We start from the raw sequence: 25,963 nt of genomic DNA on the forward strand, positions 1-25,963 counted from the left end.
GATATTGTAGGATTCTATTTGCCCTAGGCTTGGTGCGCAGGCCATTAACGTTCCAGGAGAGAATCTTAAGGTCAGTCATAGCAATAGAATCTATAGAAAAAAAACTTAAACAAGTTATCCAACATTAAGAAAAAAGGACATGTCTGCAACCAAAACAAAGATGAGGATCTATTTCGCTTATATACCCTCCCCCCCCACTCACACCCACACCCCCACACGAACCCAAACCCAAACCCAAACCCTCACCCATGTGCCCCCCCCACCCATGAGGAACCCTGTTTCTACCTAACCGGATCAAGCCCGGTTGTGGTACTCCCAACCCTCTACCGAGCCCACACAGGACGTCACTAACTAAGTGCTATAAAATAATTATAAAGCAGCAATCCTCACATATTCCTTTAAGGAAGGAACCCCTTTTTTTTTTTCTTTTTTTTTTCCTTTCTTCCTTTTTTTCCCCTTTCTTTCCTTCTTTCTTTTTTCTTCCTTTTCCCTTACCTTTCTTCTTTTTCTTCTTTTTTTTCCCTTTACCTTCCTCTTTTTCCACTTTTTTTTTCTCCCTTTTTCTTTTAATTTCCCACTTATAAGTTATTTTCCTTCTAATCTATCTAGGTTAAACTAAGCTTGCCCACAAACACATAAAAAACCTACTAACAGGACAAAAAAGAAGTAAATTAGATCTGTTCAAAGACAAGAAAAAATAGAAGGAAAAAGTGGATGAAAATTACATTAGCGCTTCCAAAAAAAGATCAAAGTCAAAGATAATAAGATAATAAGACCAAAGTCTCAACAAAGACAAGACCACCCTTAACCCCCCCCCCCCCCCAAGGACCTCAGAAGATCGTCCGCAGCCTGTACTGTACGAATGTTATGCATTTTGTTATTAATCATAATTTTAAGAGCAGCAGGAAACCCCATCTGGACTGATGCGCCAAGCTTCCTGAAAGCCTCCATTCTGCTACCTAACTCCCACTGTTTCTCAAGAGTAACCCTCGACAGGTCGGATCGAATTTTAAAGGTAAAACCCACCCCTGCCAGGGATTTTTGCTTGAGTGCAAGGTTAAGGATGTGTTCTTTCAGTGAATAAGTATGGAAATTCAATAAAATCTTTCTTGGTTTTGTCCGTTGTGGATTCCGCCTAAATGGCTCTCTGTGTACTCGCTGAATCTCAGATGATAATTCCTCCTCAGATTGGTCCAATTTAAGGGAGTGTCTCAAAAGGGTGATAATATAGCGCTTAATGTCAGATCCTTCACTGCCCTCGGGCACATGCAAAATTCGAATGTTACTCCGTCTGGCATTATTTTCAAGGGTCTCCATTCTATCAGCGATAGCAGTATCAGCTCTCTTAATACTCTCAATTTCCTCCTTAGCTTTGTCCAGTTGAATCGACATGCTGGCCACTGTCTCTTCTAGAACTCCTGTTCTCATGCAGAGCCCGTCGATCTTAGTATCTAGAGATTCACAGTAGTTTCTTATCTCCCGCTGGTTTGATGCAGACTCTTCAAAACCCCTCTTGATATCCGCCGAGAGAGTGGTAAACATAAGCTGAAGGGCGAAATCTGGGAAATCTAAAGGAGGAAGGTCTGCAATCAAACCACTGTTAGGATTAATAGGATGAATAGTACTACCTGAATTAAGATTCAAGTGTACCACTTCAATGGCGGACGAGAACTCCTGTTGAACAGCATACCTTGAACTTACAGGATCAAAAACTTGCCCTAGGTCCTTTACAATAGGCATGCCCACACCCCCAAGACTGTCAAAACCAAAATCGCCTAAAACCTTACTGCTAGAGACTGGGGGTCATGATGTACTGTCCCGCTAATTTCACCACCAGAAGCTGCCCGTACCTGAGTCGCATTAAGTTTGAGACCAGAAGCATCAGGTGGATACGATGAAGGCTCCAGCTCTAGCAGGGGTAGGACAACTGGGGGGGTTAGGCCTAAATTGGTTTGCTTAAGGAGTTCCCCAGGATCGATAGGTACCTTAGAGAGAACATTCTCAACCAGGACTGGAGCTAACGCCAAAAATAAATCAGCTGCAGGAGAACAGGCCCTTACAGATGGAACAGGTGGCGCAACAGGCGCCAGAGCTACCGATTGAGGAGACAGTTCAGGAGAACCTCCTGTGACTGAGGTAGCCGACATATCAGAAGGTATTATCGAGGAGGCGGAGGCAGAATGAGTCTGAGGCTGAAGTTGAGGTTGAGGTTGAAGTTGAGCCAAATCCAGTAATTGAGGAACAACCTTAAAGTATGATCGTAGTGAGGGTGTAATTCTTGAAGAAGAATCTGAAGGCGGTTTGGCAGATTTATTCACCTTAGCTGTTTTGCTTGACCTCTTCGTATGTTTGGCTTTGACTTCAACATGCAGATATGAAGAAGTTTTGGAAGGGATCTGGGGTTCAGGAGGTTTTATTTTATAGGGAGGCACGATCGACTCCCCACCCCCTTCTATACCACCCTGGAGATCACTACCGCAATCCAGCTTTGTAACTGACTTTTCGGCAACCTCAGCCACTAGCCCAACAGAGAGCTTCCTTGACACTCTACTTAGGCATGCGCTTCTTTTTTCTGCATTATTTTTAACTTTTCCTCCCAAGGGTTTGTTTATAAACGACCCCTTACTAGTAGAAGACGAGGGTATTTCTAACCTTTGGGGGTAAACCGCGCGTGTGTTGGCTCTAGCAGTAGCTCTCGTTGTGACCCTCGTAGAATTACTGGCCCCCGCCACCCCGGCTCTGAAACAGAGATCACTTGTCACTTGTAAAGGGGGTCTCTCTGATCTCCCAGCTGCACGGGAAATCTCCTCACAATAAGATAACTCCCTGTCAGAGACCTTACCCGACACCAGTCCCACTGGATTAAATCTACCAGCTGTACACTCAGTATTACTTCCTTCTTGATGTTTGAGAATATCGCAGCTCTGACGAACGCAGGTACCAGGCTGAAAGTCAAGCCGGGAACTCCACTGTCTCCTTCCACGACAAAATTCCAGAGCGGCCCGGGACCAGGGCCACAAACTGTGCCGATCTTCAGCTGACGGCGAAGCTACTGGGGCCGAGTCCTCGAGGAATGGCTGCACCACGCCTAACCTCGGACTCATGAAGGTAAAAAGAGGACCACCCAGCACGACAACTCGGCAGATTCTAACCCCCGAGAACAACGAGGTAAAAACATTTATCTAATTATACAAAGCCGGCTCATCAATTTTAAACAGGGGGTCCTTGATTATTCAGTGCGCTGAAAAGTAGTTAATAGGCCCGAAAACAGAGGCGAAAAAGCTGCATTAGACCGACGCCCTGCAGGATTCTCGGAGCAGAGTACCGCGGCAGCTACCCTGCTGCCGCCATGTTCCTCCCTCCAGAAGCAGAACTCTTGGTAACATTATATATAGTCAGCTTGTACACGGACATCCCACAAGAAGCAGGATTGGAAGCTCCATATCATTTTCTAGAAAAACTGACCAAACCACACAATGTGCCAACCGCTTATCTTGTAGAAATGGCCGAAGTGTGTCTTAAATATAACTTCTTTCAATTCAATGATGAGCAATTCTTACAAACAAAAGGGACTGCAATGGGATGTCCCTTCGCCCCAGAAATGGCAGTGATGTTCATAGCCTTGTATGAGGAAAGATGGGTATATAACAACAGCCCATATGATGGTCATATAAAGATCTGGCAATGATACATAGATGTTTTTATGCTCTGGAGGGGTACATAGGAAAAGCTAGAAGAATTCCAATCATGGCTGAATCAGAGGAACCCAGACATTCATTTTTCGCTTAATTCAAGCAATGTTGAGATTAATTTTCTCGACTTCCTGGTGAAACATGAAGATGGAATCATATATGCAACCTTATAAACCAAGCAAACCGATAGAAACACGTTCTTGCAATTCTCCAGCTTTCATCAACGCAACCTAAGTGAAATTCTACCTCACAGCCAGTTTCTAAGAATTAGGCGAAACTGCACAAAAAAAGATTACTTTTACAACGCCAAGATTCTTCTAGAGAAACAGGTTGAAATAAATTATCCGTGAAAACTGGTGAAGCAATCCATGAAGAAAGCGTGGTATACCATTTTATGTTTCTGCTTCTCGCACTGTGAGAAAGCAGAAATGCCTGGAGTGCCTGGTTGGGGGTGGGAGGGTGGGCGGTCCTGCTCGAGGGCAGGGGGGAGTGGCTTTTCCCACTGTTGTGGGTACTGACTGTTTGGTCGGCCCCAGGGCCGACCAACTCAGTCTTGCGCGTTTTGGGCCAGCATTTTTAACTAAAAAGTTTATTCCACCACGCTACCACACTATCATTAGGTGCCCGGTTCGGGCACCCATCGACAGGCATGTGCTTATTGGCTGGCGGCAAACTGTCCAAGACCAGATTGGCTGCGACGTCCAGGCTCCTGTCCCTGAGAAGCAGGTTGTTAGACGCGGGAAGGGAGCGCAGACGACGTGACGCAACTGTACTTTCTTTCAGTCTCGGCGGAGAGCAAGACTTCCTACCAAACCGCTGCTGTGTAATATTTAGTATTGCTGAACACCGGGTACTTACAGGTCCAGGCACTGTGTTACGGAGCCTCTGCTGCCGGGAGCATCAGAGCGAGGTGCAGGTGAGCGGCCGCTCCCGTGGAAGAGGCATGTGTGCCCCAGTGAGGTGTCAGTGTGTAAAGTGCCCAAAATGAAGGTAAATCCAAGGAAAGAAGCAGGTGATAAAGTTTAATATTTCATAGTACAGCTCTTTACACAGTGGCATTTTGTGCTGGCAGGTGAAAGAGGCGGCATAAAATAATCAACTTTATGTGCACACAAATAACCCTGACAACTACTGCAGCTAACTAATGGCCCTGCGTGTTGTCACTGTCACTTATCACAAATTGTCCCATTTTCCTTCCCCATTTGGGAGAGTGAAAAAGAGTGAGTCACGGTGCATTGACCGTGTGACTGTCTCTGTTTCTTTAAGAGCAATCGTGTGTGTCAGTCTGATGGGTGGATGGATTTTTGCGTGTCCGAGATAGTTTGTGTATCATAGGTGTGTTTGTGCGGGTATATTGGCCTGTGTGTGAGGTTGATAGAAAGTCACAATGCTTTTGTGTCTAGTTACGTGTGCCTGTGGGAGAGTGTGTGTCAATGTTTTTTTGCGTTTCCCCATGACCGTGAGTGTCCGTGTCTGTCAGTGTGCATGCGTTCGTGTGGGTGGGTGCGAGCGTGGTGTGTGTACCTATGCGCATCTGTAAACGTGTCTTCGTGTGGTACCTGACTATGTGCGTGCGTGCTTAGTTTTGGTGTTCCCTGATGTGTAACAGTGTTTGTTTCTTCCTGCCACAGTATCAGGTGTGTAGATATACTCTTTCTCCATATTTATACATTAGACTGAACGTATTGTTGCGTGTGAGCACGAGTAGGCCCTGAGCAGGAAAAAGATGCGCTGTTTTGGATATTGATTCTGGGTGTATTTCATGTGTAACCAAAACCCCTACATACGCACAGGATGAGCAAAATCTGACAAGCTTAGGTCATTTGTTTGTTACCCAGTTCACAGAACTCCTCTGCGGCACTTTAACATTTTTCAGGGAATTTTTCCTTGGATGGGATGGGAGGCATCCTGTGAGTTTTTTAGAGGGCTAGAAAAGCCTCCTCAAAGAGGCAGGTTTTCATTTTTTCCTTGGGCACTGTCAGGTGGGAAGGATCCTGAGTTCTGGGCAGAAAGTATTCCAGGGCTGTTCTTCACACCTTCTGGTTTGCTTGAAAATGCACCATTTGCCCACTCGTTTTTCAAAAATTTCTAGGGGGAGAACCCCCCGAAACCCCTGTAGGTGGTTCAGGCTCATTCGCTACGCTCGCCGCAGTGAAGCACGACAATTATTGTACGCCTCACCACTTTCAAATGTCATCAGCCGCCACTGGCAGACACAGTATGTGTAGAATGAGAATACAGTTGGGAGGAGGAGTGAATGTGGCACTGATAGTTAATGTTTCGACTCAGATGACTGAAGTTATTGTAATTTGTATAGATCCCAGGTACTGAGCCCACTTCCATGCACAGGTTGTCTAAGGTTTCCTGAGAACAGGCAGTTTAGCTGTGTTTCTCAGGGGTGCAGGGCCGGACTGGCTGTAGCAGGCACCGGACATTTTCCCGGTGGGCCGGAAGGGTGGGGGCCATTTTTGGACTGGTGGGGCCGTTTTGTGACTGGGTGCCGGTTTTGCAGCAGTGCTGCAATATCGTCCCCCTGCAACAAAAGCAGCAGCAGTGTAGCATCAGCAGTGTTTCCACCAGCACTTCACCACCACCCCCTAGAGGCCAGTTCAAGTTAATTGCCAGAGCTAGTTTGCATTCCCAGTCCAGCCGTGCAGGGGTGAGGCCTTGTCTTGGGTGTTTGATTCACTTTACTAGTGTTTGGCAGTTGTGGAGTCTTGCAAGTTAGCAATGACGGAATCCTTTTGGCTCCTGATGGATTCTGTAGAGCTGTGATTTAAGTGTTAGATTGGAATGCAATGAAGGTTGGTTTAGAATGTTGCGTTTGCAGTTACACCTAGACAAATAAAGATATGTAAGACTAAGCTCTGTGTGTGGCATAGTCATTGGTGGGCACCCAGGATGGGGAGACATTACAACTGGCAATGAGAGAGTGGATAAGTAACCCAAAGATCGACAGTGCTCTCCCATAGTTTGCTGTGGTCCAAGCAAACTGCTTGTGCGTGCCATGTGTGCCGTCATCAAAGTACGGAATCAACGCATAATGCATGTGGAGTCAAAGTGCAGCTCCAGTGTCTGTGAAGCAGTTGATGATGGCAAAAGCATTGCTGAGAATCTACACGCCGTTGGCCAAGAACCTGCTTGTCATGCCATATACTAAGGTACCACGCTGCCACGCTAGATCAAGTTATACGTTATACAAAGCATTAATGCTGAAGTCAGATGCAACCAGGTTTTCGAAGAGCAGCCATTGATAATCAACAATTGCAAAATAATACTGTTAATAGAAGCGCTACAAGGCGGAAAGCAATCACGTGTCAGAAAATGCAAATTGACGTTTAGAAAAGAAGAAATTAATTACATACTAAACCCATCAAGAGTTATCGTACCATTGCACTTTAAGAAGTGGCTCAAGGAGAAGTGCCCAGGGATGTGCTTACAGAGCCATAGATATTCAAAGCAGCGTGCCACCAAAGCTGTTGTGTGGGATTCAGAACGACGCTGTTAGCCATAGAAGAATGAGAGCCGAGCAAGGTGTCCGTAATAGTGAAAGCTTGTTTTTCTGATAGAAACCTATAAGAAAGTCAAGGGCCTCATCTAACATATGTATTATTGGTTATTCTTTCGAGAGCAATCTCGGTCTTATATAGATATTAAAAACATGTAAGTTAGTTTTGTTTGTGGAACTCAACATTAATCCAAGTATGTTTGGAGCATTAATACTCAGCACTTCTAAGGTTAGCTTGGGGTTCCTTTTTGCCCATATGACCAGCCCACACAAAGGTCTCCCCTTTTTAGAGGGTAACGCGTCTATGCTAAAGGTCCTATACCCTCATTTATAGGGGGATTCTATTACCCAAGTTTCTTGAACTAAGTAAAGGTCAAAGATTGCTATTTACTCTTGCTAGCCAGGATCTAAGGTTTTTGTTTTAACCCGGTAATATTCCAAAAGATGATCCTAATGTTCCCTGAGGGGATATCAAGACCTTGTTCAAGGTACATGTTTTCATAGGGTGCAATACCCAAAGGTGTCTTGCTATGTCTCTGTGTAGTGCGTGTTGTTAACTGGACAGCTGTTATAGGATTACAGTCACTAACAGGAATGATTGGTGTTAAATCAGTCCTTCTTTTAGTGCTATCCTTCCTCGATAGTCAATTGACTAGGTCCAGGTTATCAGATTGTAGGTAAGCTAGTTAGGGATTATCGTCATATTAGCTTTATTCGACAATATTAATCATCAAAGCAGATGTACAAAACTTAAGACACATGACCATTAATAAATAGCACATTAAAATCGATTTGCACTAAAATACATAAAACAGTTAAAACATTTTAGGAATAAAAACTAAATTGATAATAGTTGAATACATTATATGTTTTTACTACCTATTGCACAAAACAGAATTAGTTAGTCTCAACATTTTGCCAGGCCACGCTATTATTATAAACCACTGTTAACTAAAGCAGATGGACTATGGAAGTCAAAAAACGTCAATCAAGCATTTAGGGGCATTTGAAAATCAGTACATATGCACATAACATACCCGCTACCCAACTGAGATTATTTGGGATCTTATAGACCATGCCCAGTCTAAGAACTTTGCCAAAGCGATAACAATAGATGTTGTTGTTTCTGCGCAAAGTAGTGTAAGCGCCACTTCATTGCTTCCAGCTCCCAGTGTTCTACAAATCGGGGTCAACCACATACGGCGCGGGGCCGTATACACTGGGCAAGCAAACAGTAAATGGGCCAGAGAGTCTGAATGAGCGGGGCATACTGGACAGGAGACACTGATTTGCATGTCCCATTTTGCCAAAAATGACCTAACTGGCAAGGTGCCAACTCTGAAATGGAAGTATAACTTCCTATCATGTGGTTTTGTAATTATGTCCCAGTATGGTTCCTGCTTTTGCACGGGCTTCACATTCAGAAAGTATCCTGTTAGTGTTAAAGGATCACTATCTCTGACGATGTTATCCGTCACCCAACTCCAGTATCTTTCTTTTAGCAAAGCCTTAGTTGGAAACGGGTATTTTCTGGATTTTCCCACAGTGTAGCCATGCCAATATTGGATAATATGATTCTGATTTCCTGCAACCATCTGACTTTTTTTATAACGATCTACTCTAATTAGGTCCTTCAGGCCAAGTGCATAAACTCTTAATTCTGGTGTTGATCAGATTCTCCGCCAGTGTAGTAGGGGTCGCAATCTGGCTATGTCGGCCAGTGACTTCCTACCCAGGTCGTATTGGTGTGCTTTGTGGGAGTTTAGTAATGTTCTGCAAAAACATGTTTTCTGCTCCTGTAAGTTTGGAAAGATTATTAAAACCCCACAACTCTGCCCCATATAACACGGAAGCGATAACTTTTGTGTTATATATTTGCAGGACTCGACTAACTGCTTTAGCTAGTGATGTATTGAACTCTTTTTGGAGAATTCCCGCCAGTTGGCGATGCTTCAATGTAGCCATTTCCAGTTGCTTATTCCATTTCATGTCTCCCTGCATTGTGACCCCTAGATATGTAAAGTCTTTTACCTGCTCTAGAGGTCGGTTATTCAATACCACTCCTCCTCTAAATGATCTATGTACACTAAAGATCATAAACTTCATTTTTGACACGTTGATTACCAGGCCCGCAGATGGCAAAACTCTTCAAAGAGCAGCAGGGCTCGTTGTAGGCCGCTTGGTGTTTTAGCGATAATCAACGTGTCGTCCGCGAACATTAGGATCGGTATTCTCACACCAGCTAAAACTGGAGCGTCAGTGGGGGTAGCTTCCATACATTTTTCGATCCTGTTAATAAACAGAGAGAAAAGTGTAGGTGCCATTACGCAACCTTGTCGCACTCCTCTTTCTACCGGAAAGGTGTTAGTAGTCTGTCCTTGTGTGCCCCATCTGATTCTTGCGTGGTTTACCTCATGGAGTCTAACTCTCAGTGATGGTAATTCATGGGGTATACGTAGCTCTTGTAATACAGCCCACAATTTAACACGGGAGACGAGGTCAAAAGCTGACTTGAGATCAACAAAGGCAGCATATAAACTGCCCTTCTCAATGATTTAGGGATTATCATTCTTCTCATTCTCATTCTTCTCAAATAAAGTTTTATTTGACTTGAATCTAATACTAGATTCCACCAGGCCGTGCGTTCGTAAGTCCAGGGACTATCAGGCTATCTGCAATGAATTTGGACTGGAGAGTTAGATTTATGTCATCCAGGTACCCGGTTTCGGACTGGAGCTGTTCAACTTTGATTATATCTAATCTTATGACAGATAAGCAATGGCACCTATTTCTGATCCAGTGAACAACTTTATTCTTTAGAGAATTCTCATCTTCTCTGTCACCCTGTTTTAGTTTGGGAACGTTTGTCGTAAATACCTTGTAACCTCCATTAGTGTATTTATTGTAATACATAGCTTGTTGTTGTGCAGAAAGGGGTTGGTTGTTCCTGCCTGCCTATGATTTTGTTGGGTTCTCTTGGGCTGTAGCGTTGTTTGGCTATCTGTCATTAGTCAGAGTGGGATTAGGGACATTAAAAGAATGAACTAGTTTGGTGTACCTTGTGTGTTGCTTGCTCCCTAATTGTGTTGGGATTTCCTGCTCTCTATTGTCTACCAGGTGTATCTGGTCTTAAGCAAGGGATGATAGTTCCAGGACCTGATATTACTAGTGGATGGTGAGGTTGATTGAGTGGACAGCACTCCCAATGCTTATTCTGGGATGGTCTAGTTGAGATGATCTAAGTGGCCGCCCGTGTATTGATTGCAAGCCTTAGTAATATTTATATTCTCGGGTGGATATTACATTTGGCTTCTCACATTGACGCTGTTGGTTCTACTATCATGTGAGATTAAGACTCCAATTACATTTTTAAGGCAAGTACCTCTTCTATCACATAGTTTAGTTTTTGGTGTAGCTCGGTAGTGGATTTGGAGCTATCTAGACTCTGAGTTTGTGTCGCCTTATCTGTACTACTGTATGAGTTGTACTTGTGTTTTTGGTTCAGGATCCCTTGTCATGGGCTTCTTTGGTCTTCCAATGTAATCAAGGGTGTGTACCTATTTGTGGAGTTGATTGTAATTGTCTCATTGTCGCTGTTCCTATCTATGGTTAAGATGTAACAGGCTTCACTGCATCAGTTTGGAGCGAGCTGCCCCCCTACTGTACGAAGAGGACATGGAAAAGGTTGGGGCCTGCGGTTGTATCTCTTCAGGGGCATGATGGACAGTGATATTTCGTTTAGCAGTTTTTCCATTGTTGACCTTGTCCTTTTTGTTACAGAAGGTAGTTATCTTTTTTGTGCCTTCACTAGTCAGTTTATTCCCGTTTGATAAAATTGTTTCCACCTCCTCGATTAGGTCATCAATCGCTGCTAAGGGGCAATTGTCTGCAGCTGTTTTCTTGTGTTTTACGTTCTTTGGAATTTTACTCTTCCCTGTAGCAGAGTCTGTGGCCTTTCTTTTACCCATTTCCACTAGGAGCTATAGTGTGTTCACTACACCGAGGTCAAACAGCACTGAAAGTGTGTGAAGCAAGTTCTGGGTAGAGCAACACAATGGTCAGCGTGGTTTTTAAATTAAAGGCCCAACTCCCCTCACCAAGTCAGTAAACAAAAGGAAATGGGCTTGGGTGAGCTCCCAGACCAAGAGTGTCACCTACTTGTAAGCTTGGAGACAACGGTTATGTAGTGAGAAGAATCAAGGGGGGTGTCCCTGCCCTGTCTCTTCATGTTGATGACAGGCGCAGAACGGGCCTGCCCTCGGCCCAGGCTTTGCCAGAGCGCAGCCCGCGCCACGAGGGGAGAGGCAGCGCTTTATGCACGTTGGTCACGCCTTCCCCAGAGCAGCGGCTCAGGAGCAGGTTGCACTCTGGGACAGGAGTCCCACCAGGGTGAGAAGAATGCGAGGTTTGCGACCCCTAGCAAGTGGCCCCAGCAATTGATAGCATAAGACAATATTCTTGATGCCGATATTCTGTGACATGATATTTCTGTACTAACAATATTTTTGACACAATATTTACGTTGACAAAAGCCAAAAGAACAAATGATGGACAATGCAAGCATTCACCCCAATCACAAAGATCTAGGTTTAATCTATTGTTTTTTTGCTCACCACGCCACCCCAGTTAGGACCCAGCCATATGCAAATCAGTCTTAATCCAGCTCCTCATGGGAACAGTCCAGCCTGAACTGCCAAGCCAGGTTCTTCCTGGACCGGAAAAAGCATTGTGAGACCGGTTTTAGTGTATCCTCCCTCATCAGGTTAGCTTGATTCCAGTGGCGCAGTGAACACGGGACCCATGACCTGGCGTACCCTTCCCACTCGGGTCAACAAAAGCAAAAAGAACACATGATGGGTGGAATGCTGAACAATGCAACAATTCACCCCCAGTGACAAATATTTAAGTTTAATCTATTGTTTTTTTGCACACCACGCTGCCTCAGTTTGGATCCAGCCATATGCAAATCAGTCTTAATCCTGCTCATCATGGGAACAGTCCTGCCTGAAGTGCCAAGTCAGGTCCTCCCTTGATTAGAAACAAGCATCCTGGGATTGGTTTCGGGGTATCAGCCAGGCTAGCTTGAATCCAGTGGTGCAGTGAGAACGGGACCCACAACTGGGCATACCGTTCCCACTTAAGGTGACAAATATTTATTTATTACAATATTTAAAACTCAATATTTTGTCCAGACATCAGCCTTGTAAACTATAGGATAGTAAGCCCTCTTTGCTCTAGATTACCTTGCATGCAAGATGTATCATGTATGGTTGAATTAAAAAATGCTTAGTGTAAGATAATAGGTATTTCAGCATTGGCAAAAAAAGTCCTTGTTAGAAGGTCACCTTATTGTGAGTCAAGGTATGTGAGTCTGGCTCAACATTCTCCAATAAAGAAGGGTAAGATGAATGGTCTTTCCAAAAGTGGTAGCGATGTGTTGCTCTGATGAAGTACTATATTTGCACTTATCTTTAAAAAATGTAACTGTGTTGTCTGTTTCTCTGAAAGACGACTTCCAATACATTGGTGTATATTTCTAATAATTGCTCCAATCTTTCTAGGCAGCTACTTATAGTGTCTTGAGATTATCCGTGCTTGGACCTTTATGGTTCTGGGCAGACTCTAGGCAGTAATTATGTTATCTGCTGGGAGGTGTTAAGGTGTGGTTATGAAAGATATGACTTACTGTGTGCGGTGTTGTTGTACATTGAATAATAAAGCCATTTGATGCACTGCTCCATGTGCGGCTTGTTTCATTTGCATGCTCACGGGCTGGGAACAACGCTACAACTGGCGACAAGTAGGGGATATGAGCCCAAAGAAACAAGGCTGCTCTCCCTGACAGTTTGCAATGGTACATCAAACTGCTTGTGCATGCCACGTGTGTCCCGAATCAATGCAAAGCAGTCTGCAGGTGTTGTATGTGGAGTCAAAGCCCCACTCCAGCCCATTTACAGCCATCGAAGAAGCTGAAGGCCCTATAGAGGAGCACATTGAAAATGCACACCAGAACCGACAGGTAAGACAAAAAGAAAAGAGACCGCCCCACACAATAACACAGAACCATCATCCATACAAAGCAAATGCTCAAAGCAGTGACAACCAAACCCAGAAATTTACTTACTGGCACAGGTGAGGGAAGTGCTATACGAACTCAAAATTGGCTCAAACAACAGGGGTGTTCTGTGGAGAGGTTGCTAGTCTGCTGTGTGCAAAGAACGCTGCCTGATCAGCACGTGCTCTTGATGGTGACAGAAGGGAGCACAAGGTTGCTACATTCCTTAAGCCACCACCTGTGTTTGACATGGAAAAGAAACAAAGCATTGGTGCCAGGTCAACTACATGGATCGAAACGTTTGATGACTTCATATGCACACTAGAAGAAAAAGACAAGAAAATCATCAAATATTTAAAAATCTTGCCGGTGATGGAGTAAAAGAAGTGTTGAAGAAAGTCTCACAAACGTATGCAACATCATACCAAAAGATAAAAGAAGCGTTTGGAGGGCAAGTTCATTCTGATGACGAATGATGACTATGAAAAGTACATCTTCAACCAAGAATGACAACAAGCTGGTAAAATGATGGATGAGTTTGTTTAAAGACTTGATGCACTTGCCAAACACTACGAGTTCTATGAGTGGATCAACAAACTGTTGATATGGAAGCAGGAACAGCACACAATGAATCAGCGTTGGTCATGAAAAGAAAGCATGAATAAAGAACCGATGCACCCAAGCCGACTTCTCCAAAGAAAGAAAAGCTATGCTTCTGATGTGGGATTTCATTTCCCAATGAAGGCAAATGTCCAGCCATGGGACAGACATGCAAAGGCTGCGAGAAAGAAAACCATTTCACATCTGTCTGAAAAACAAAAAATAAACTAAATGAGTCACAATGAGGAGAGAAAATGGGCACAAGAGGTTCCAGAAGCATTCTAGCCACACCCACAAGGCCAAAAGGCAAAATCATTTACGACAAGTAGAAAAAAAATAAAGTTGATCAACGTCAAATTCATCATACAAAGATTCTTCAACATCACTATCCAGAGACACTGAAGAAGACAGATGTGCGTTGATGATATCTACCAAAGAACGACATGCATATGTAAGATTATCTGTTTGCAAAGAAAATCAAAAGTCAAAAGAAAGCATTAAATGGAGTGAAATGTGTCATTGGACACTGTCCTAAAATTACATTAAAGGTGAACAGTTGCCCTGTACACCTTAATTATAGACAGTGGTGCATCAATTAATGTCTTACCCCGTCGAACACCAAGGTATACATGTGGGCTGCGTCTAAACCATTACAGAGTCAAGGGTAATTTACAGCAACCATGAGACATAAAACGACGTCAGTGTAAGCACCAATTCATGTTCTTCAAGGAACGTCATCGAGGGCTTGCCATGTCTGAACTGGGGTGGCGGAGTGAGCTAAAGAATGATGATGGATTAAACCCAGATCAGTTGACTGGGGGTGAGACTGCATTGTTCAACACTCCGTCCATCAACCCCTTTGGTTTTGCTTTGTTCGCCCTAAGTTGGCAGGGTATGCTCAGACGTGGGTCCCTTGCTCACTTTGCCACTGGATTCAAGGTAGCCTGGCTGATGACGGCTGATTAGCCAGAAACCGGTCCCAGGATGCTTGTTTCCGGTCCAGGGAAGACATGGCTTGGCAGTTCGGGCTGGACTGTTTCCTTGAGGCACAGGGTCAAACTGATTTGCATATGGCCATGTCTGAACTGGGGAGGCGGAGTGAGCTAAAGAATGATGATGGATTAAACCCAGATCAGTTGACTGGGGGTGAGTGCTTGCATTGTTCAACATCCATCATCCCCTTTGGTTCTACTTAGCTTTGCCACTGCTGCTGACATGGGACTGTAATCTCTTAACTGCAACATCCGTGCTCAGTCTGAAATTGTGAGTCAGTTCCTGTCATTGTTTCATTGCCTAGGAAGACTCAAGACAATGAAAGTGCAACTTCATATTTTTGAGGGCATTCCCTCTGTTGATCAACAGCACCAGAGGGTCGCTTTCCACTTACAAGAAGCCTTTGAGAAAGAACTAGAAATACTATTGAAGCATGACATCATGAAAGCTCCTCTGGTCCCACACCATTTTTCGCCAAATAAGGACAGTAGTGGTGCAGTGTGCATTTGTGTGGAAATGCGCCAGGCCAACAAATAAATTGAGAGAAAAGGACATCCTGGTCCCCACATCGCGGATATGATCATGCAGCTGAACAGTGCCAAAGCCTTCTTCCATCTTAACCTGAACAAAGGATACCATCAACTCGAGCTGTGAGAAAACTGTAGGTGCATTACTATGTTTACAACTCATGTTGGTTTGTTCAGAACCAAAATCCTGAGGGCCTGATAATGAGTATGGCGATTTGTGAACCGCCAAACCCACAGTGGCACAGTGGTGGCGGTGTGGCTTCCGCCGCACCAGAGGTCCGACCACTGTATTACGACTGGTGGTCTGACCCCGTATTACAACTGCCGGTCGAACCGCCATGGCACCACTGTAACCGCTGGGGATCCGTGATTTCTGACAGTGGCACGGTGGTCTGATGCCATGACATTCTTGACCAGCCGCTGTGGCACTGCTGAGCATATTACGAATTTCCTCACAATCGGCGGTCTCATGGCGGTGCTCACACCATGAAAGTGCTGGCAGTGAGGAAACTAAGGGGGCCCTGTTGCCTTTGTGCCTGGCGATACATGAAGGGGGGCACATGGTGTGCTCCTGTGTGCATGCACCCCCTTTCCTTCACAGCATGGAGAGCACAGTCCATGCCATGAAGGAAATGGCTTTGACACGCCCATTGTTGTGCCTTTCTAATAGGCACAGTTATGGGACTGCCAAAGTACCGCCTCCCAGACCTCGTGGAAACTCGTAATCTGGCGGGCAGTCGGGTTTGGCGGTGTGGGAGCAGGGTGCTGGTGTGGTGACCCACTCCCACATCCCCAAACTCATAATCGGCCCCTGAGTATTGGAGTATCTTTGGCTGCGGAGATATTTCAGGATGATGTCCTCCGAATAATTCTACCTGCCACCCTTGATTTGAATTACAGTGATAATATCCTCCTATTTGGGACAACACGAAAGGAGCATGACAAGGTCCTTATGCAAGTGTGCTAATTACTTGCTGATGCAAGTTTCACTTTCAATGAGGCAAAGTGTGAGTTTCACAAAACAAAACTCAAATTATTTGGGAACACGTTCTTGGATTGCGGAATGGCTCCTGACCTGGATAAAGTACATTTCATTGTCATCTACTTGCCCCCATAAGATACCATGCTGCGATCCTTCTTAGGTATTGTCACTTATTGCTCAAGACACATTTGTGACTTTGCTAAAGTGAGTGCTCCATTGAGAGATTCAACAAAGTGAAATGTTCCATTCCAGTGGTCTCCTGAATGGGACCAAAGTTTCAAAGACATAAAACATACAATTGAAAATGCAACTGAAATGGCCTACTTTGACTCCAAGTTCCATACTGAGATCAGAGTAGATGCGAGCCTGGTGGGACTGGGGGCAATCCTTGCTCAACATAATGGTAAACCGAATGCCAGAGACACATTGTAGCCAATGCCAGTAGAAGCTTGTCTTAAACAGAAAAGGCCTACTCTCAACTAGAGAAGGAGAGTCTAGCTGTAGTGTGGGCCTGCAAACATTTTTAAGTGTTTCTGTATGGGAATCATTTCACTATCATAACAGACCACCAGGCATTGCTCACAATCTTCAAAACCGGAAAGCTAAGATGCCCCCTCGTATCAAGAGGTGAGGGTTGCGGCTACAAGAGAATGACTATGTGGTTGTGCACAGGCCAGGGAATGATTAAAACCCTGCAGACTACTTTTCACTAGAGTCACTAAATCACCACAGTTCAATGTCCAAAGCGGCTGAAAACTATCTCCACTTTATTGTGAGATACAGCACACCAGCAACTCTATCAATTGAACAAATTATTGCTGCTATGAACACTGATAAGGACATGCTCATCCTTAAAGATATCATTACAACACAATCTTGTAACAAAAGTGTTAAATCCTTTGCTGACGATGTTGAATTTTAATACTTCAAACATGTTCACGATGAGCTATACAAAAAGAAGGTTTGACACTGATAGGCTCGAGAATTGTCATAACTGAGTCTAAGACAGCAAATCATTGAACTGGCCCATGAAAGACATCATGACATTGTAGCCTGAAAAAGAGACCTAGGAGACCGAGTGTGGTTCTCTCACCAAGTCGAGAAAGAGCTGAAAGCATGCTACCTTTGTAACTGTCTATCCCCCAAGGTGACACAACATTCATTGGCAATGTCAGACCTTCCTATGCATGCCTGGGGGAGAGTTGCAGTTGATTTCTTTGGGTCTCTAGGAAAAAGACATCCTCTAATGTTAGTCATTGATGAATATTCATGTTTTCCTTTAATGGAAGACTTGTCATCGACATGACATTTTTCCAGTGTGTTGAATCTCTATTATTCTCAAATCTGACAGTGGCCTGCCTTTTAATTGCAAAAAATGTAAGGAGTTTCTTGTTCGACCTAATGTCAAGCATCAAAAGAGCACACCTCTCTGGCCCAAGTCAATGGTGTTGTTGAACGATTCATGGGTACCCTAAAGAAGTTAATTCAGCGAGCATCGATAGAGGGAATCCATCTCCACCAGGGGTGGGCGGAATTTGCGAAATTCACTTTTGCAAACTATCGCGAAAATGTTAAAAATCTCCGCAAACACGCGGAAATATCGAGGACGCAGAAGTTTTTTTCTCGCCCGTTCGCGGTATTTTCTGCGTAATCGCGGGTCGCCAACTTACCCATGCGGTTGCTCACGGTCGCGGCCATCTTGTTTTCCCTTGTCCTGCCCACCCGCGATGCTTACTTCCTGTTCCGGGTCGCGCAATGCATGCTCTCGCCCGTTCGCGGTATGTATTTCCTGTTTGGGAACGCTTTTACTTGTTTGCGCCGCTTTTTCGTGCTCGGGGAGAAAATATCACGCAAACTTGCGCAGGTGGTCGCAATGGGCGCGGCCATCTTGTTTTTCACTCTATTGCATGGTTCTGGGGCCTGATTTTTCAATCCTCCCTGTATCTTTCCAATCCTTTGCTTCAAGCAACTTTTTTGTTGATCTTTTTTATTTATTATCTCTCTAACTATTTTCCTGCTTCTATATTTTTTGTTTTTGTCTATTTTTTGTGTGTGTTTTTTAGCTACTTTTTCACTCTTTTTCTATTGCCTGCTATTTATTTCCTTTACTTACTTAATTTTATTACCTTTTCTTTCCCGCCCGTCTCTCTCTCCCAGGAACCATGTCGAAGGTTAGGGCTCGCCACAGCCAGAGCCGCGACCGCCTTCCTTGTGGAAGGCAGCGCCCACAAGGGGTTCAGGCACGGGCCTTATTTGGGGAGGTGGAGTTGGCTGCACTCATCTTCTTTGTGCAGCGCCAGCTCCCCTCAACCCTGGCAGCAGGTGGCAGGCCTGGGTCCGGGTACGGGCTCCGGGAGCGTCGACAGCGGTGGGGGAAGGTGCGCCGGGCAGTGTTGCGCTGCTCTGGGGTCCAGCGCACCCAGGCGCAGTTGACGCACCGGTAGTCCGACATCCTGGACCGTGAGCAGGACCTGCAGGACCTGCTAGGAGTGGAGGTCCCGGGTCTTGGTGAGTAACTATTTAATTATTACTACTTTGTGTCTGTTCTTCTGCTCTGTGTTATATATTGTGAATATATTTTCTTCTTCCAACCAGCTAGAATGTTGCTGCTTACATTCCAGGTTAATTATGTTTAAAAGTCTTCTGTGATTGTTATGACACAGGTGCTCCTCTGCGCTACTACTAATCTTACTTGTTTGCAACTTTGCGTTTGCGCTTGCTTAGCGTGATTATGTAAGAGTTTATTTTAGGGAAATTAAGTTACGTAATGCTATAGTGACTCTAGTCCTTACTTAGTCCTGTCACTAAGAGATAGGGGCGGATTGATACTTAGGTTTAGTTACTTTGTATGAGTTTGTAATTTTTTTGTGGTATGCGTGATGCCCCCTCAGTTACGTCACGTGCTGCTAGTACGTCCGTCTTTATTAGAACCTTTTCTAGTTTGTTCAATGAGTGGTGGTAATAGGCTTAGCACTAGCAGAACATCAGCATCAATCAATCAACCCAAAATTTGGTGTATACAAAAAATGTAGTCATGTGTCCTCCATTTGACCATATGCAGTGTTGAGGACTAAAAGAAGTGGAAATGCATACTTAATGTACAATTGGCACGCCTGGAATAGGTGGGCTAGGTCGGGTGGTACGTCGTACTTGGGCTTAGTTAGTATTCTGGAATCAGAATGGAAGACTGGATAACTGTTGATAAATAGTAAGTAGTCGATCCGCGAATCCCCCGATACTACTTGTTGACCAGATAAGATCGATCAATTTAGTTATTGAAATTGTTGTTACATAAGTGTTATTTGACCGTTTATTTGTTTGACACCATCCATCAATGTTTGTCTCTTTCTTATATCTTTCCTGTTCAGCAGTCAGCACCCAGAGGCAGGCAAACAGAGAGTGGGACACGAAATGGGACAAGAAATGCGCATGCACGGGCGTCCGCGCATGCGTGAAAAGAAGTTGTCAACGAGTAAGAGGGAGCCCCGGAGATGCTGCGCCGCAGGTAAGTCATTATATTTAATTTTTTTATCATACTTTACATTATTTTAAAAGGAGAGTGGGCGGGAGGCGGGTGGCGCGTAGTAGGGCTACGCGGAGCGCGCGAGTGTGCGTAGATTTGGGCACACTATGCGCTGCTCCACGTAGCCCAACTACGCCCACTACGCCCAGGCCTGGTTTTTAATAATAATTCTTATTCCATAACTTTTACTGCACCATATTTTTCCTGAACTATTGTTTCAGTTTCCCAATGCTATTTTTTTTACCAACAATTATCCTTCGATCTGTACTGTTTCAAAAATCTTGTTATCCTTGCCTCTGCTATGATGACTCTCTGTACTACTACTACTACTACTATCAGTCTGTCTGTACTGTAGTAGCTAAGCTTGCCCAGTTGGCCACTCTTTATTTGAAAGGTTGTAAATAAAACTCAGATTCACCAGTAGCTCTAGCCATTGAGTCCAGTCCTTTGGGTTGTCCTCTTGTACTACTTCTAGTCTTATTGATCTTGAGTCTTTGTTAATCTTGAGGCTTTGACAATTCACACCAACAAATGCCCAGACAGATTTATTACTATTTTGATATGATAGGACATACAACTACTGTTGTAGGGATTTTGCACATACAGACCTTTGCACAAGAAAATAGGATGTTGGTGATGGTAGGTTGGACCTTCCTCACACACCTCAATCAGAAATTCAGAACCCACCACAATCCCCTGCCCGACTAGTTATAGTAGTGTCTTGTCATAACTATTAGCTCTCCGAACCCTCCCCCCAAGATACCCAACCCAGAACATGACACACCCAACCTCTCAGTCGTGGAAGCAATGCACATGCACACCCTTCCTTTAATTTGCTCACTCGTGTAAGTCCACACCAAGTCTATGTAAGTTCAAAATGTTTATTTTGAATTGACAAGCTCTGTACGTTGTTCTATTATAATGCAGCACCAACAGGAAAATCAATCACATTAAAACAATAAACATTGTTACACTTACTTACAGTTGGGAATTAAATCATGATAACTGAACAGTGGTGGAAGCACCACCATCCCCAAGGAATTTAGTTTATATAAATTTATAAATGAAGATCTCTGAGTGAAGGGACCCCTCACCTTAGAAGAACCTAGTACTGGTAGTTGTTGCATCATAAGCTCTGCAAAGCTCTGGTTCGTAGAAGGGAATCTTCCGTCTGTAATGCGAAAAATGAAATGGTGCGCGTTAGTATATTGCAAGCATTTCTCAGCCGTGCCAAAAACTGTAGCATTTATGGATAAGCAATATGGACTAACAGTACACCAGTACTTCATAAAAAAGTGGCTTGTTAATGTTTTGGTTGACCGCTTGTACGCAGCGCGTAGACAGTAGCAATGTGAGGTCATGTGGGCTCAAAGATGTCTTATACAACAAGCTGCAAGGTAACGTCACATGTGCAAAAATAAAAGACACAAAGGTAAAATGGTTGCATGGCTCGGGCTAACTAAGCAAAGGCTGGAATGACCCTAGGGGGGGATCATATATAACTACTAGTGTCTACTCTACTACTACCTGATTTGTACTAGTGATGTATGTTCTATACTATTAACTCATTTTTCAATCTTGCTACTGACCAATAGGGGGAGGTGTATATGACGCCTAAAAAATGTGTAATGTTTTCTAGGCGCACTACTGACCACGACCACCATTGCCGGGGCCAGCGAAGGCGACGCGGAGGGAGAGGATGCGGCAGTTGCCGATACCGATGGAGCGGTAGGGGGAGTGCCAGCACCAGTGGCGGGCGGTGGTAAGTTAGATTCATAATCCTTAACTATTGTTGACATTACACTCACTGCAAGGGTGTACTGTATGTATACGGTACTGTTGAGACTTAGGTCCCCATTAGGATGGCGGGCGGATTGCCCCCGCCGGGCCGGCGGTAGTCACCTCCGACCCCGCAGGGGCAAACCTCCCGCCATCCCTGTAGAAAAGACCCCCGCCACAATGGCTGGGGGGTCCGCGGCGGATAGAAACCGTCTGCCGATTTTCTGCACAGTTGACATGTCGACCGGGCAAAAAGGGTTCAATATGGTGGCGGTGTCTGAACACACCGCCAGCCATATAATCTGCATTTTGGAATGCCTTTCCGTGGCGGCATTGCCGCCATGGAAAGGCATGCGGAGTATGCTTGGGGTGCCCGTTGCGGGCCCCCATGGAGGGTACCTATGCTATGGTACCCCCTTGCCTTTCAAAGCACAACGTGGCAGGCTCTGCGCGGGGCCTGTCACGTTGTGCTTGGAAAAGCACAACATGTATTTTTAGCATTGCGGCAGGCGGTGCTTTTGGCACCACCCACCACAATGTTAAAAATACGGGATGCGCCCACCACTGTGGCGGGCGCATCCTAATTGTCCCCACGGGACCCCCGCCCTTATGGCGGGCGTTTCCTTTTTAGCGTTTGTCCGCCCGCCATCCAATGTCCTAAGTAAGAGTTGTTGTGAACGTTTGAAGAGTGAAGACACCCTTTAATTGGCATAGGGGCGGGAGTATTGAGTAAGCAATGGCCTCATCTATCTGATTTCAACTCCGCTTTGAAAGTTTTATGGAGAAGACTAAAAGTCAGATCAGATCACCTGGTGTTCAACTAAAAAGTGAAAGACGGGTGGAAGGAAGGACGGGCTAGATTTAATAAATGTTATGTACTGTGCTTTATAGTGCTACAATGCCACTATGTGTATAGTTAACTTGTCTTACTGTTTTTCTAAGAGTATATTTTACAATTGTCTTGTTTTTTTCTTTTTGATATACAGCTACTCCTTCCAAAGTTGATCGGAAGGAGTTGGCCACCAAGGCACGGCGCCGCAAGCTGGAGGCAATCCAGCACGAATATCGGCGGCTGATGGTCTTGGCAGAGGAGGAGGAGGAGACTGCAGCACTTGAAGCCTCCTCCAGTGCCCCGGGCCCCAGCCACCACCCTCCAGCGGTACGGCGCCACCATCTGGTGGCTGCCCGCCGCCGCAATACCATCTCTGGTGCCCCCCACTGTGGCTGCAACTGCCGCGCTCTCAAGCGCCGCGTTGCCTGTCTAGAGGAGCAGATGCATGTCGTCCTGCAATCCCGCCCCACATCTTAGTCCCTGTCTTCTGCCCCTTTTTAAATTCTTGTTTGGGTGGGTGGGTGGGAATTGGGCATTGGGGTTTTGGACATTTGGACTTTCTTACAGACATTGGTTGGGATTAGTGAGGGAGGTGGGTCAGCTTTTGTGTTTTTTTTTTTTACATAATTTATTTTTGTTAGGGTACATTAAATCTATATTTCTACGTTACATGCAATGTTGTTAATGTTTTGTAGGTGGGGTTACTGTTTTACATCACACTGTTTCCTTGGTGGTGCAGGTCCGCCCATAGCCAGTGTTTGATTTTAAATAATTGGCTGACTGTGTAAGTGATTGAGTTGTCCTACTAGTACTTTCAGTCTCTCTTCTAGTCTATGCATTCTTTATCTGGACTCAAAGGGGTGTGTGAATTCATTGAAAACATGTCCATTATTAAATATGCCTCCCCCAAACTTCTCTTACCTTTGCTTGATGTTTAACTTAGGCACAGTGATGGCTTCATGGTGAAGATGGTTTCCTTTTTCTAACATGCCATGATTGGGGTGGTGGTGGTAGTGGTAGTATAGTAGTAGTAGTAGTAGTAGACACTGGCAGGGCAGCAGCATTTGCAAAAAAAGAAAATGAGACAGTCAGTCGCCTTTGAGAGACTGTTCGAGGTGTAGTAGAATGTACAGTACAGACCTTACCGAGCAACAATAATATGCTAAAATATTTTACAACAAAACATAATGGTGGTGGGGATAGCCTACTAGACAGAGTTACAAACAATAGTTGTGTCGAGTCACTTGACTAGGCCTACAGCGTAACAGTGCTGTGTATGAGGAATGACAACAAATCCAATCAATGCCGGCAATTAATGCTGAGGTATATGTTCCTTTGTTAAATAAAAATCACCTCTAAAATATACTGCTCATGGGTGGGCAAGCAGAAGAAGATCATCGCTCTGCCTTGAAATTGAAGTACTGTTGCTTTCGCCACATCCGCCCCAGCAAGTGTGTGATTAAGTATTGGTGTACATTTAATTTAGTCACACCTCGACAATAAGTCACACAGCCCGGGGGAAGAGGGTTAGGGTTTATTGAATGGATGGGAAGGGGGTTTGGGGAAAGGTTTGACAGTGAAAAACAGTACGCATGGACAAACAAATGACAATCTTTGAAGACTACCATATCCATATCCATATCAATATGTTAAGGGAGAAAAAGGAAATGGTTGCATGATGATGATTGATAAGGAGACCGGGATTACATACACTTCTTGTTCTGTTGTTACTGGCTTAATACTTTTACAGATAGCAAATAGAATTTTTAAATATTGGTAGGGATGAATCATAAACAGAGAGCAAACCTAATGATAATAATAACAACAAGAAGAACACACTGTTGTAAAGATTGTAGGCAAAAAAACGAATCAAATTATTTAGAAGAAGATGAAAGTTGATACTGTTACTGTGTTATCCTGGTCAAAAATGTGGACTGGATTTGCATCTCGGCATTCCTCTTGGTCCTCTCGTCCATCAGTCTTGGGTGTCGCCACTCGGCACTGGCCGGCTGGAAAAAATGTAGATTTATTGGTAAGGTAAGTGTACATTGTAATATTTTATTTAGTTATGGTGTAGTGCAACAAGAACACTTTCCGAGGCGGCATATATGCATCATCTCTACTCTAGTCTGTTTCCAGCATTGACCTTCAACAACAACAGCGCAGAGCAGGCCCACAGTGACAGGCCTGACGGCACGTTGCTTAGCACATTCTCCATTTAGAGGACTTGTTTTTTTTTAAAGAGTTGGACAAAGGCAAAGCACATATCCATTCCAAACATAGCATTTTACAATTTAAGTTAGTAAATCAATGCATCGCAGTCATCCCACCGCTACTCTCGACTCCACTTCTACACAGACATTTGGGTCTGCTGTGGTTGTTGTTGACGTGTTTACCTTTAGGCTTTTATGCCACTCATGAAACGTCCTCCTGACTTGTTATTATTCCATCAATCATCTCCGATACTTGTATTGACTGACTGTGAAGATCGGCCTGTAGTAGAAGTAAAATTTTGTTATCACACAACAAGAGTAGAAATATTATTGACTTGAGTCACTCTTTAGTGTGTACAGTAAGACTACTAGTACACTTTGACTTCACTTTGTGCACAACAAACAAACCACAAAAACACAAACACCAATTGCTCAGTCAGGTGTCCAGTGCATTCCATTAATTTTCATTACCTGTTCCTTCTCATCTTAAGTTAACGGGCCGTCTTTTTCGCCATCATCATCATCATGAACGGTGCTGTTGTCAATCATACTCAGTGCGCAGATTGAGTCCTCTTCCTGTATTCAATCAAAAGCAATGTATCCAGCTGCAGGAGAAGTACACATTTCTTATTTGCAAGAAGGGGAAAATTCACCTTGAGTTACGTTTAGTGTGTACTGTAGAACGATGATTAGTGCACAATGACATAACTTCATGCACAACAAACAACAACAAAATCACTCAGTCTGCGACTCTGCATCCAATGCATGGCATCAATCACTACCTGTTCCATCTCATTTTCAGTTAATGGGCAGTCTCTCTCGGCTCTGAAAGGAGGATAGCTATAGTAGTCATCTGATTCATGCTCCACTTCTTTTGGTGGGACTAGGCAAGTTTTTATTTTTTCTTCTATTTTCCATCATCCAATCATCATTCATGAGGGCAATGGATTTAGGCGGGAGATTCAGTATGATGGAGCGGAGGAGCTGGATTCGGAGGACTGTACTGTCAAATTGCAGACACCTGAAACTTGTATATTGAAATAAGAAGAGTAGAAGACGGTGGTAATGGATTTTTTGTGATTCACAAGTTTGTAACCGGAACGACAGACACACAAATAAAGGGGGGAAAAAAGGGAGGAAGACAGTAAGTGCAAGCCTAATTGTCAGGGAAGTATAGCTCGTCCTCAAACTCTGGGGGTTCAGCCAGTAGTAATCATGTGACACACTACTTCCGTCACCTGAGCCACTGTCCTCATCTT

At 44.4% G+C, this 25,963-nt stretch overlaps 1 protein-coding gene across 1 annotated transcript in view; it reads left to right on the forward strand.

Annotated features, from left to right (window-relative positions):
• The window catches only part of LOC146855536 (uncharacterized), a 41,892-nt gene extending 18,914 nt beyond the window's left edge, over positions 1–22,978 (forward strand). The window contains exons 2-4 of the mRNA XM_085650622.1: positions 19,726–19,862; positions 21,520–21,642; positions 22,646–22,978. Of these exons, the coding sequence (XP_085506748.1) occupies positions 19,769–19,862; positions 21,520–21,642; positions 22,646–22,968 (540 nt within the window). The 5' untranslated portion in view covers positions 19,726–19,768 and the 3' untranslated portion in view covers positions 22,969–22,978. The remainder of the gene's footprint in view (positions 1–19,725; positions 19,863–21,519; positions 21,643–22,645) is intronic.
• The last annotated feature ends 2,985 nt before the right edge of the window (positions 22,979–25,963 follow it).

The sequence above is a fragment of the Triturus cristatus genome, chromosome 4_1 (assembly GCF_964204655.1).
Source record: "Triturus cristatus chromosome 4_1, aTriCri1.1, whole genome shotgun sequence".
Classification (NCBI taxonomy): domain Eukaryota; kingdom Metazoa; phylum Chordata; class Amphibia; order Caudata; family Salamandridae; genus Triturus; species Triturus cristatus.